At 42.4% G+C, this 12,513-nt stretch overlaps 1 protein-coding gene across 1 annotated transcript in view; it reads right to left on the reverse strand.

Annotated features, from left to right (window-relative positions):
• The window catches only part of tesk1b (testis associated actin remodelling kinase 1b), a 30,130-nt gene extending 28,399 nt beyond the window's left edge, over nucleotides 1-1,731 (reverse strand). Inside the window, exon 1 of the mRNA XM_030753272.1 lies at nucleotides 1,112-1,731. Within this exon, the coding sequence (XP_030609132.1) occupies nucleotides 1,112-1,300 (189 nt within the window). The 5' untranslated portion in view covers nucleotides 1,301-1,731. The remainder of the gene's footprint in view (nucleotides 1-1,111) is intronic.
• Between the last annotated feature and the right edge of the window lie 10,782 nt (nucleotides 1,732-12,513).

The raw sequence follows: 12,513 nt of genomic DNA on the forward strand, positions 1-12,513 counted from the left end.
CAAATCCCCATGATGCTTGAATAAACCCCAATCAATTCTTAGGCTGCACCACACCCGTCTGCAAATTCAACCACGCACACCTGTAACGTTTCACAACTGTACTGTGGACAGTTGTGACACTTATGTTGACAATAACCAGACACAGACAAAAGGACAAACACCTGCTAAAATCCTCAAAAACACCTTGCTGCAGCTCCTGCTGCAGTTACAGGACCACATTTTTGCTATGATGAAACACAGACTCACAAGATTAAAGCAATACCAACTAGGCTACTGCAGCTGGTAAACATTAGGTTTATAGACCACATGAATATATGAGGAAAACAGTGAAGTGGGGGCCTTCACCCATCTACAAACTCTGCTTTTATTTTACAGTCACCTGTAAAGTTTGGCGACTCTCTTGTATAACTGCAGTGCTACAAGTGTTGACAAAAATCAGTCCACACAATAACTCGTGCTACATTGTGACATCTGGAAATAAATCTCCATCACCACTCGGCCCATTTTCTCCTTGGTCAGCACCCCAGAGTAATGTCTTTGACACCATCGCATCCTGGCAATTCAGAGCCATCATTAATGAGGCGTACCCCAGAATTAGGCTCTATGCAACTGAACAGCAGCATGACAAAGGGATGAAGGCTGCTGGGGCAAACAGAGGCAAGAGTAGGGTTACCTACAGGTGTACATGATCTACCTGCACTGGCTGTATCTACTTACACACTTTTTTTTTGTTGGGGGGGGGGGGGGGTCCATCTTACACTGAATGTTGCTGCAAACAGGTGTGCACACAAAATGAGAAATGGAACAACTTGGTGCAAGTTTCCACCATGCTGCCATTTTTCCAAAAAATTAAAAAAAAGAAAATAAAAGAAAAATGCATCATCAACTTCCTCAGCAGTTATTCAGCATCATCAAGAGACTTGACAGGAAGTCAACAACTCATTCGAGGGCGTCAGGAAGTGCATTGCGCTGCAGTCTTAAATAGAGAAAATTTAGTGGTTCAACTCAGACTACAGGATGTTCAACCTGGAGTTTGCCATAAACATGGCTCCGACTCAGCTCGTGGAAGTAAGTGAAACACCTCTCATCACTATTTAGATTGTTTTCTCACCTTGAACACCTCGGAGAAGAAGCCCGCGCCGATCTTCTCACGGCTGAAATCATCTAGGCGGGCCAGGGTGGACACAGCGCTGCGCAGGGCCCGGTAGGAGGATGGTCTGATCCGGTTGGTTCCATGAACGTTGTGCATGGGCAGTTCAGCCTCTCCCTCCTGCTCAGGCACGATCCTCTCCGTCTCCATCTCCGTCTCGGACGGCCCGGGAGGAGGAGGAGAAGGAGGCGGGAGGAGGACTTGGGACGTCTGCGTAGTTTAAAATCCAGCCCGACTCCTGTTTACATTTCCCATGTCCGCTACAAGGCCACAGCGCAGGGCTCTCCTGAGACCAGGAATGATAAACACTCAGTGGGGAAACCAAATGTTGCAGCTGCGGTCAGCAACCAGTTAGGCCCCTCTCTAAAATTCTTGCACACGTCCGGAACGGGCTTGTGCCAGTGTGTCCTCAACTAACTACGCAGCTGCAGCGGTGCATCCTGCGGAGTCAGTGCGCAGTTTGGGTGAAGTCCCTCATGCCGTGCAGCACAGGAGGCCGTGCCGTTTTCTCTCTAAACTGCGCAGACTACTGCTGCTGCTGCTGCTGCTGAGCGGCGTCTCTCAATTTCCTCCAAGTCTGCTCCTCCTGCAGCGAAAAAAAAAAAAAAAAAAAAAAAAAAAAGGACGGGGCTCCACTTTCTGTTTCCACCAATTGAATCCCGGGGTTCCAGTGCGCGCAGAACTGCCTCACTGGCGCTGCAGCCTATTGAAACTGAAGAGAGAGAGAGAAGAGGGGGGCGTGCACAGGGGCGTTAATTCAATAAATCATAAAGCGTGTTCGTGATGTGATCAATCTGTAAATAAAACTCCTGCAGCTCCGGCTGGGGTGACAATATTTTAATTATAGCTGCGGAAAATGATCTTATACGTCACAAAAACTATTTGGCAAGGCACGGTTGAGTTTAATTGCGCTTCTTAAATTATGCTTTCAAATATAACTTAGACCCACTAATTCTAGACTAAATTTACACGACGGAGTCCAAATTTCAAGAGGAAATTAAATCCAAAGTTTATCACAGCTCAGCTGAGGCCGTTTGTCATGCCATGTTCTGCTCTGATAACATTGGTGAATGCAGGGAGATATCACCCCTGATTGCTTGCACTTTGCACACACACACACACACACACACACACACACAGTCGCCCTTTACAGCTGATCCAATCATTCGCTCAGTATTTACAGCTCTAAATCGTCTCTTTCACGTTGGGGGTCTCCTAAGAAACCCCCAGGCAGCGTGTCCGCAGGCTGCTGCGCCGCACAAACACGCACGCGTCGCGGACCTTTCCTCACAGCCTGACTGCGGATTGTAAATTACGGATGCCAAAGTAAGCGGACTTTGTGAGCTCGTCTGTCGCGCACACATGGTCATCAACCTCACTGATGATTCAAAAGGAATACACGCTGACGCAAAGCTGCACCCAAAACCGAGGAGAGACGTGCGTCGCTGCAAAGGAGGAGGGTCTGACTTACCTGGCCTTTTCTGAAAAGCATAACCTCTACACGCGCCGGGTGTCCTCTGCTGAGCTCCGAGCCAGGACCAATAGCGGCGTCCGGTTACCGAGAGCTTTATTTTACTAATTAATCACCGTACGAGCCACACACACACGGGCTCGATGGTTTCGTTTTACGTCCGTGCCACCGCTTCTCTGTGTCTGTCTTGCTATGGGTTGGCTGCAAGAAGAGAGAGGAGCGGTGACTTTTGCCGTGCTTTATTGGAGGCTGCGGAGCGGGGCGGGCCCACACGTGATCGCCGCAAAAATGCACCTGTGGGGGCGCTTGAAGTACCCCAGGTCTCACCAATATGTCTAGTCCTGCTACTGTGTCCAGAGGCTCAGTATATGAACGGGATACAGCGTGTGTTTTAATACAAAACGGCTTAGAAACCAGAGAAATTATTCCGAGTGATTATGTCCTCTCTTTAAGCTGATTCCCCTTCAAGCGATCAGCAATCAATAGGTGACAATAAACACAAGCTCTATCATTCTGAGTCTGAATGTTTTTTCTTCCTCGCTGGGGCTTTTTGTAATTACCCAGGAGACCCCTGGAGCAGAAAAAAAAAGGCTGTTAGGCCCCTTTAACCATCCACCGCCTCCCTCTGTGCATTGCTGAGAGATGGGTTAAAAGGTGATTAAAAGGACAGATAAGTGGGGGAAAATACATTTTTCTTATGTGATGTGATGTAGATGGTTTCTCGCAAACAAACGCTGTCGGGCTAAATGGATATTTATCGAATTAATCTGAATACTGAAACCAAAGCAAACACACTTAAAGGCCCAATATTACTCCCCAACTGACAGTCTGCAAATCCTGCTGAGTGGGCACTTTGCAGCTGAAACAGAGCAAATTAGCCTGATGGAAAATATTTTAGGAGTGCTTAAGTGAAGAGATAAAGATAAATAAAGTCTGGTTGGGATATGTTGGCTTGTGAAAAAGAATGAATTATTAAAATGTATATCTTTAAGCCTCTGTTATTAAATACTCACAGCTGAGTCACGAGTCTAATGTGAATAGGGGAAAAAAAAAAAAAAGCCCCGTAGTGGCACACACTGAATGTTCTGTGTGTGTTTATGCAGCTGCAAAACGCGTTAGAGTACTTCTAGTCTCTAAATCGACCCCAGTGATGTAAAGCAAAAGAAATAAAGTAAGAGTTCAACTAAATTTCCCTGCTTTCAGAAGAGATTTAAAAGCCTCTTCAGCCATAATACGATATTGATGTTCTTTACAGGCAGCTGTGAATCATGCACCTGAAGGTGCTGGATGCCAGAGATGCATAATAAAAAAGTTTGTCATACGGCACGGAGCCATTTCACACCTCATAGCCACATACTCTGGGTGGTGACACCCCGTTAACACATGCAGCTGGAGGTGAGTGATTCTCTGCTCAGGCCTCACTGCCTCATGAGCTCTGTCCTGAGGCCAGATCGACAAAAACCCACCAAAGTCGCACCATAATAAAACATACCATTTATTATTTAGTGCTGCTGATCACTTATTCATCACAACAACTGTTGATATGCTGTGAATCCAAGCTGGGCTTCACTGAGCAGGCTGTGGGGATTATGTGTAAGCATTCATGCATGTGTGTGTGCATGTGTATGTGTGTGTGTGTGAGAGAGAGAGAGGATTATTTTGACCCCTGCTGACCTCCCTGGGTTGCACTTCTAGACTAGAGCATCCCCCAGTGACATGAAAGACTGATGTGTTCCCGTTTTAACCCCCGTATATTCTCCGCTGATTAGTTTTTGTTGTCCTGACACTGAGTTCAGATAAACTTTCTGTGAGAAGAGCAAACAACAACCAGATCATCCTGCTTTCAAGGCCGAACAATGGCTCACAGATAACGTCCTCTAACAGAATACAGCTATCAGTCTCTTTCTGCAGCACATTGACACAACCCAGTGCACTCCTGGTACCATCCCAAGCTTCAGAAATGCCATTCGGCATAAAATATTTGTCAGATCAGTCGAGATCTGGGTTAACAGCAATCTCCACTGGTGCTATTGACCAGCAGGGTGGCCAAAGATGGAGGAAGAGGAGAAGGGGAAAGCGTGTTTGGAGGAAGACCACAGAGGAAGTTCATGGATGTAGTGAAGGAGGACATACAGAGGGTTGGTGTGACAGAGGAGGATGCCAGGGATAGGGTGAGATGGAGGCAGATGATCCACTGTGGCGACTCCTAAAAAGAAGAGGAAGAAGTTGGTCTCCAGCGAATGGGACTCTTAGTGCCACCATGAGGTTCACATTTTTAGATTTGGTGAAGTGCCTCAGCAGCTACCGGACAGACTGCACTGAAATCTGGCGCAGCACAGGCAGTGCCATCATTATATCACTGATCAAATACTTACACAGAAAGGCTCCACCTCCTGTTTATTGCCAATTATAAACTGTTAGCATAGATGGTGAACGAACTTGCAAGCATTTTTTGCTCTAAAAACCACTGCGCCTCAGCACCACTATGCCTAAAGTACAGCCTCACATCAAAGCCTTTGTAGACATCTTGGAAAGTACTACCACATACTACAGTATGTAAAAATATATATATATTTGACCTCTTGTTGGTCTAGATAAATCTACTCTCTGACTGTTAAACAAAATGCAGGTATCCTCTGAGTCTAAAGAGTGAAATCCGTGCAAAAATGCCTTAAGATTCATTAAGATTTGTTGTAATGGCCAGCAGGGGGCGACATGTCTGGCTACAAAAATCAGTCTGACTCTACAGAGATCTATAAGAAAATGACCCTTTGGCTTCATTACTCTGTGACCTCAGTAAACATAGCCCTGATGGGTTTATGGTCTCAATCACTGCTTTCAGGTCTTACTTAAAGCAACATGTTTATTTTGTACATTACACTCCATAAGATAAGCTTCTTTCATCTACTCTCTTATTCACAAGGGGTCACAAAACTGTTTGATTTTGGAGATTTTTTTTTAACACCTCATGCCTGTCTGACACAACCCCAAAGGGATTTGTGACTCCTCCCAGGATCAAACCAGTGATCTTTAACTTCTTAGACAAATGTGTAAAGCACTAAACTATGGAGCCACTTGTTCATTACGGTCCATATTAGGGACCTACCATGTAACCATGCACTTCACTCAGATCCATCCCTCACTCATCATCTATGGTTTCAAAACACCAAAATGGTGACTGCAAAAATGCTGAGCTTACAGCTTTACAGGACTTCACTAACCAATGAGTGATATCACAGTGACTGCACTCCATGTACTCTCTCAGTCCCTGATTAATTGACATGGTTAGGTCTGTTAATGATCTTTGACAGAGGTTATATTAGCTGAGCATGAGAGAGCAACACCATCAATGGTTTGTGGTCTCTAGATGACAAATGGACTGGTTCTTATATAGTACTTTTCTGTTCTACTTGAGCATTCAAAGCGTTTTATACAGCATGTCTCGTGTGTGTGTGTGTGTGTGTGTGTGTGTGTGAAGCATCTAAGTGCTTTCTAACATTCAGACACACAATCACACACAAGAATTTGGGGTTCAGTACTTTGACCAAGGATGCTTTGGCATGCAGACTGGAGCAGCCAGGAATTGAACCACCAACCTTTTGCTAAGTAGATAACCTGCCTCCCGAGCCACAGCTCTCCATAATGCCCATACATGCCTGTCTCCATCTTGATAAATGGATAGGCGACTGCTGTCAATAAAACAGATCAAAGAACCAAATCATGATGTAAATTTCTGAGCCAAAGCTCGTAGATCACAGGAAAACAGCAGCCAGTAATCTGAACTACAAAATCTTTGCCGCTCTAAAAATGCCACATGCAGCATTAGGCTGCAAAACCAATCTAACCCAAGTTTTCTTGCAGTCTCCTGAGGGAGACAAAAAATGTATTTTAATGAGGCTGGTTTGTGTGGTTTTCATTCTGCTCCCCTGCTGATGAGTTTTAACAACACTCAGTAGGAGGTGAATCAATAGCACAGTGGTTCTGCAGCCAACACCTGAGCTTGCAGTTCCCTTTAGGGGACAGATCAATCCACAGAGAGCACAACAGGAAAGAGGACTGATTCAGATATGCAGGCTCTTCTTTAGCTAATGTCCAAAAGAAGCTCTCCTACTAAATAATATCCCTACCCCTTGATGAAATCTGATGCCTTTTTTTTTTCTTTGCCATTTCTGCTTTAATTGAAGCTTGTATTAGAAAAAAAAATATTATCCACTTGTTTAACAGTTTGTCAAGGACCCTAAAAAAAAAACTGGATCCAGTGTAAATAAAACATCAAACACAGACCTCTCCTCCATCTGAAATTCCAGTTTCCACCTGATATAAATGATGTGAACCCTCTGGGTCTCCCATCTGACCCTCCTTGCGGTGGCCCCTCGTTAAAACTCATCTGTGGGTGCTAATGACCACACTATCCCCCTGCCCGGTCTTACAGGCAGCCAGGCGGGGGGCCAGGGGCTGTTATAATTGCTTTTTGGAGCACACCAGCTGTTTCATGTGCCTGCATGCTGGTCCCCAAAGGAGGAGCAGAGAGGTGAGTGGGGGTGAGGGGGGTAAGGTAGGGGCTGCCACATGGGACCTTTCCCTCTCGGCCCATTCCACTTCAATCTCCCCCCCAATACTGTGGATGAAAACATGAAGTCAGACGGGAGAACAGAGGAGCAGAGATGGTGGAGCTAAGTTAAAGAATACAGCACAAATATAAATACATATCATATGCAGTACATACTATAGTATACTATTTAGACTCCAAAAATCAAATTATGTTTTTCTTTCTATATTAGTCCCACTTATCAATGTGGGACATGTAATATACACACGAGCCACATTGATAAATATTGTGACTTGTAAATAAAAGAAAATGCCTGTGTTTAAAAATAGTTTGAAGAAACAACTGCTGTAATTTTGTGTCTGTGTACTGTGTTGGAGAGATATCAACTGCCTATAAATGACACTGTAAAAAGAAATCAGTAAAAACAAAATGGAAAATGTCCAAGTCATGTTCTGCCAGTACATTAATGTAGGAATTTGATGGGCATTTCAATAAATGGTAAATTGTAAGTTCAAAAAATGGAAAAACATCCATAAAAATAGACCGTTCTCTTATTTTAAAACAGTACATTGTACTGTATTTTTCTAGTTTTTTCTTTTTTCTTTCAGCACAGAGCTGGGCTGGACTTTTGTGTAAGTCATTTCCCTACTTTGTATCACCAGATGATGCAACAACTCTGTATAACCTTTAACCCGAGGGGTGTCCTAGGAAGCGAGATTAATGGGTTAGCGAGCTATGTTGAGATTAAATTTAAAGTCAGAGTTTTCTGTTTCATGAAAGTAGCTCTCTTTTTACCTGGCTAAATCACCATGGTAACTGGTACTGAGCAGGTTATGTTCAGCGTTTTGGCTTAAAATCGTCTGGAAGCGCCATGTTATCATTATTTTATTTGATTCTTTTATTTACAGCATGTTTTAAGTGTGATATAAATTCTGCTGTAGGAATACAGTTGATATGTGCAGCTTGTTAAAGCTGCACACAAGTTTATCTGTTCAATCAATCACAGTAATTTCACTTTGATCTGTGACACACTGAAGTGATTTCCACATCTCCTTTATCAGGTTGTGTGATAGTAAACTTTGATGTTTAAATTGATCCAATTTAAAGTTTGATGGCTCTAATGTGCAGCCATCACCTTAGAAATAAACAGAGCATGCTCAGTGTTAAAGTAATTAACTGGAATTAAAACGTTTACGGCTCTGTGCACTATATCACCAGATTAATCATTTTCAGCAGCATTAATCTGTCTTATTTACAACAGTGTTGCATTTCACTGTTCTATTTTTACATTTGTTATAGATTTCATCATCATCATCATCTTCTGATAATGTCTCTGATTGGAGTAGGGATCACTCACAGGGACCATTTTGTGCTGAAGAAGAGTCATACGACCCATGAAATGCCCCGTTTCACATGAGCGTATTCAGAGCCTGAAGCAGAAAGCCCGGCTTAATAGAGAAAACTGAAAACCACTGTTGTGATAGCTTTAGATTTTGTTGGGTCAGCTAATGCAAAGAAAGCTGAGCTGTGTTGGACTTCCTTCGTAATACGCCTCTCAGGCAAGTTATTAAAAATACATTCTTATTTATTTAGTGGTAGCCTGGCAAAAAGGTGAAGCCTCTCAATGAGCTGCGGGTAGTTAAAAAGAACGAAAAGTTAAATAAAGCACAAATCCGAAAAGATCTCAGCGTGGCCACTGGTAAAATACTGCCCCCTGTTGATGAAAGTTTTAAATTCTTCACAGGGTGATTACAAAAAGTACCTTTAAAGTTTTTGATGGACACAATTTGCAAAAAAAAAAAAAAAAAAAAAAAAGAAAAAAGCAGCAATTTGTTGTTTTGTGCAATTCACTCATCTTTAAGAGGAGATGAAGCTTCAAGAAATGACAACAAAAATGCAATCAAATAAAAAAACATGCTTCAAATGTATATGTGTGGTTTTGTTCCCATGATGTGTTTTTTGCTCATGTTTTACATCCAGTGTTTTACATGATACTGACTTGTAAAAAAGTTTTCAGACTTTTATCATTAAATTACTTAGTATTGCTGTGTCTGTCTGTTACACTGTGCAACATATCTGCAGGCTCTTTTGGGGAGTCTTTTCCATTAATATTGTTTGTTTTAGCTTTTCTTTGGTTCATTTTTAAAACTGTTTTTCCACCTCCAACAGTTTGACTTGATCGTGTAGGCATGTTGTAAATTTAATGTAACTGATCAGAATTTTTGTTTACATTAGATGTTTTTCTTTGATGCAGAGCATCTAAACTAGCTTATATTGATGACTCTTTAGTTTAAGAAGCTTATTCCACCCTGCACAGAGGAATATGGGGAAACCTTTTGAGTACTTGTAGTTTTAATAATGAAAATTGTCCATTAGAGGCACAACAGTTGCAGACACTCTGCTCTGGCACCCCAAGGGACAGCCATATCAGCTTGCATTGGTCTCCTGGGTTGAGTGGAGGTGCCGGAAAGTGGATGAGAGCAAAGTGCTCCTTTCAAAACAAACTGTAAAGTAAATTACTGTCCATTCAAGGATGACTGGAACCACAAAGATTTGACATCTGTGATCTCATTAGAAAAAATAAAATGTCTGGTTGATGCTTTATGTGATTAATTTGGGAGGACAGGCTTTAAAATTATCAGCCACATATTTGCTGGCGTGGATTCTGTAGTAGTGGAGCTGCTTGAGTTGTTTCCATTGTGCGTAAATTGTGAGAGTCGGAGTAATGAGCTGGTGGATATCTCATGTCAGCAGACACAGGAAAGAAGATGGAAAAGAGCCCAAAGGCATCCTCGTGTTGTTCACTGACCCCATATCGTTTTACCCTGAAGGCGTGCAATAACAAAAGCTTTAAGGTTTCCCTAAAACACCGCACAGCACATGCTACACTCCCTGCAACCGGATAATTATAGGCGCCTAAATGCAGCTATAAATGATTTGTGAGCCACATTTTTCCTGCAGCTTCAAGCAAACATTAGCACCGTCACTTATGTGTTTCCTCTGGTTTCTCCCTCTTGTCTCTACATGCCCAGCAGTTGTCTGGGCCTCAGGTGTCACCTTACGAGTGATCAGGTTGTCTGTTTTTCTCCACTCGGCTGGTATTGTGATACATTTGTGTCTTGTTTTTTTTAGACTGGGTGTACCCGTCAAGGAGCATTTGTGTCTTTATTCTGTGACCGTCACGTCATTCTGCCAACAGAAAGTGTTGCTTATTTGCTGAAGGCAATGTGCTGCGTTTCAGCTATCATGGGTTAACTGGCTGCAGGTCAAACTTTGCGTGCAAAAGGCTGCATTGTTTTAAAGTATGCAAAACATGCACAGTCCTCAGGAGACGGAATTTTTTAGTGAACTCACCTTGTTCTGGTAAAAATGACTCTGGGATCAGGTCTGTCCTGATATAAGGTGATCAATAATATGATTCTGTGGACACTTTTGAGCTTCACATTGCTTTCATGCACAGGGTCAAACCTGACAGACTAGCAGTCTATCCAGGGTGTACCCTGCCTCTCGACTGTGGCAGCTGGGATAGGTTCCTGCCCCATGACCCTGAATTGGATAAGCACAAGAAAATGGATGTATGTATGGATAGATGGGTGGATGGATGTGGATTTTAAGGGGGTTTGTTGTTAATTCCACACATACTCTATTATTAATGTCAAATTACAAACAAAGCTGTGAAAAATGTTCCTCTATAAATGGTCTGCTAGATTAATTTTACTTAAATCAAAGTGCAGAAGGATTATCAGTGAAATGTATGGTAAGCATGGAAGCATCAGTAAAAGTGCAGACTATGACTCATGCATTAATGTGAGTGTAGTGGTTGCAGCTGGTTGAGTTGCAGATGCTTGTAACTGCGTGTTTGTGGAAGTAAAATCTGTATAAATATATGAATCTCTTTAATAAATGTATTGGGTTAAAAAAAATACATCATGCACCTATGAAATAGGGTCAGAGTGGTAGTCTGAAGTAACATAAAATGATGTGAAGCGCCTCAGATTATAGAGATTTGTACCGAAGTATATGCACCTATCATCACTGATTTTATCCTTTATTTTGACGGGGTGGCTACAAAGCAGAGAAACGAAGCAAAGCACAAAACATCTGTGTGGGGCTGAAACCAAACAAAGCATCATATGAGGCTCTTCCACAGTTTCGGTGGTGCAGTGAGATACAAACTCACACAGACACTATGGATCCTCCACTAACCCACTGACCTGCATTGCAGAGGCTTTTTTTCCCCCCTCTTGCTGTTATGTGCGCTGCATGTTCAATTGCTTATCCAAGAGGCTGCGCTGCGTTTGGCAATGCTTCCCTCTGCTGCTGACAGATGGTTACTTCAGTCTGTTTAGTCACTGTGCGAGAGCTACACATCCCAACCCTGACCCTGTGATATCACAATGTTCTTTTGTTTTTGTTTTTTTAGCTGTTCTCTCAAGTCTTGCCAACCAGGGGACAAAAAAGCATTTTAACCGACAGTTATCAACACAGTTATCAAGAACCCTTTGCATTTTTCAAAAAAGTCTTCAAAATATGAGCTCATGGTTTGGGTTAAGGTTGGTGTTGTCACTGATAATGACTCGAAATGTTTACTTATGGCGGTTTTTGGCGGAAAAAGGAAGAAAAAGTAAATTTTACTTAAGTAAAAGCACCAAATCAAAGTGAAATGTGAAAGTAACATATATATAAATAACATTTATTTATAGGAAGTAACAGCGCTAAAATGTATTCAAAATGGCCCATTTCCAGATGATCTACACCAAAACATCAGATTATAATTACTCACACAGTATTGTGATAACTGCTTGTACAAAGTTGGTGCTACGGTCAGCTGTTTCAAATACTGCTGCATCACCTGCTAGTGTTTTCCTTTAGATCAGCAATCTATTATAATAGATCCTCATTTATGCGTTACGTTATATGAATACGATCTAAACACGTCAAGTGGCCTACAGTTCTCTCTAAAGAAATATTAGTTCAAAATGAAGATACAGTATACTGGACTTTTATTGGTCATCAGCAACTTTACTCAAAATTCGGGTTGTTTCCTTATACCATATAAACCATAAACAAGTGATACCATGGACAGCAAATCAAATGAATGAGAATTTCTATGCTTTAGAGAAATTGCTTTAACAGGCACAACTTACGCAACCAGTTACCTTGCATTACCCTTAATTACCCTGGAGGGTGGCACAGACAAGTAAACCACAATAGTTCCGGTCGTAATTTCAGAATAAACCGTCTTCCACCGCACAGTGGATTCAGAGTACTTCGACCCCTTCGCACTTGATGCACTGCACATCAGTCTGCACTCAGTAATAACGGTAAAGGCAGTATTTGCTG

Source organism: Archocentrus centrarchus, chromosome 18 (assembly GCF_007364275.1).
Source record: "Archocentrus centrarchus isolate MPI-CPG fArcCen1 chromosome 18, fArcCen1, whole genome shotgun sequence".
NCBI classification, from domain to species: Eukaryota; Metazoa; Chordata; class Actinopteri; order Cichliformes; family Cichlidae; genus Archocentrus; species Archocentrus centrarchus.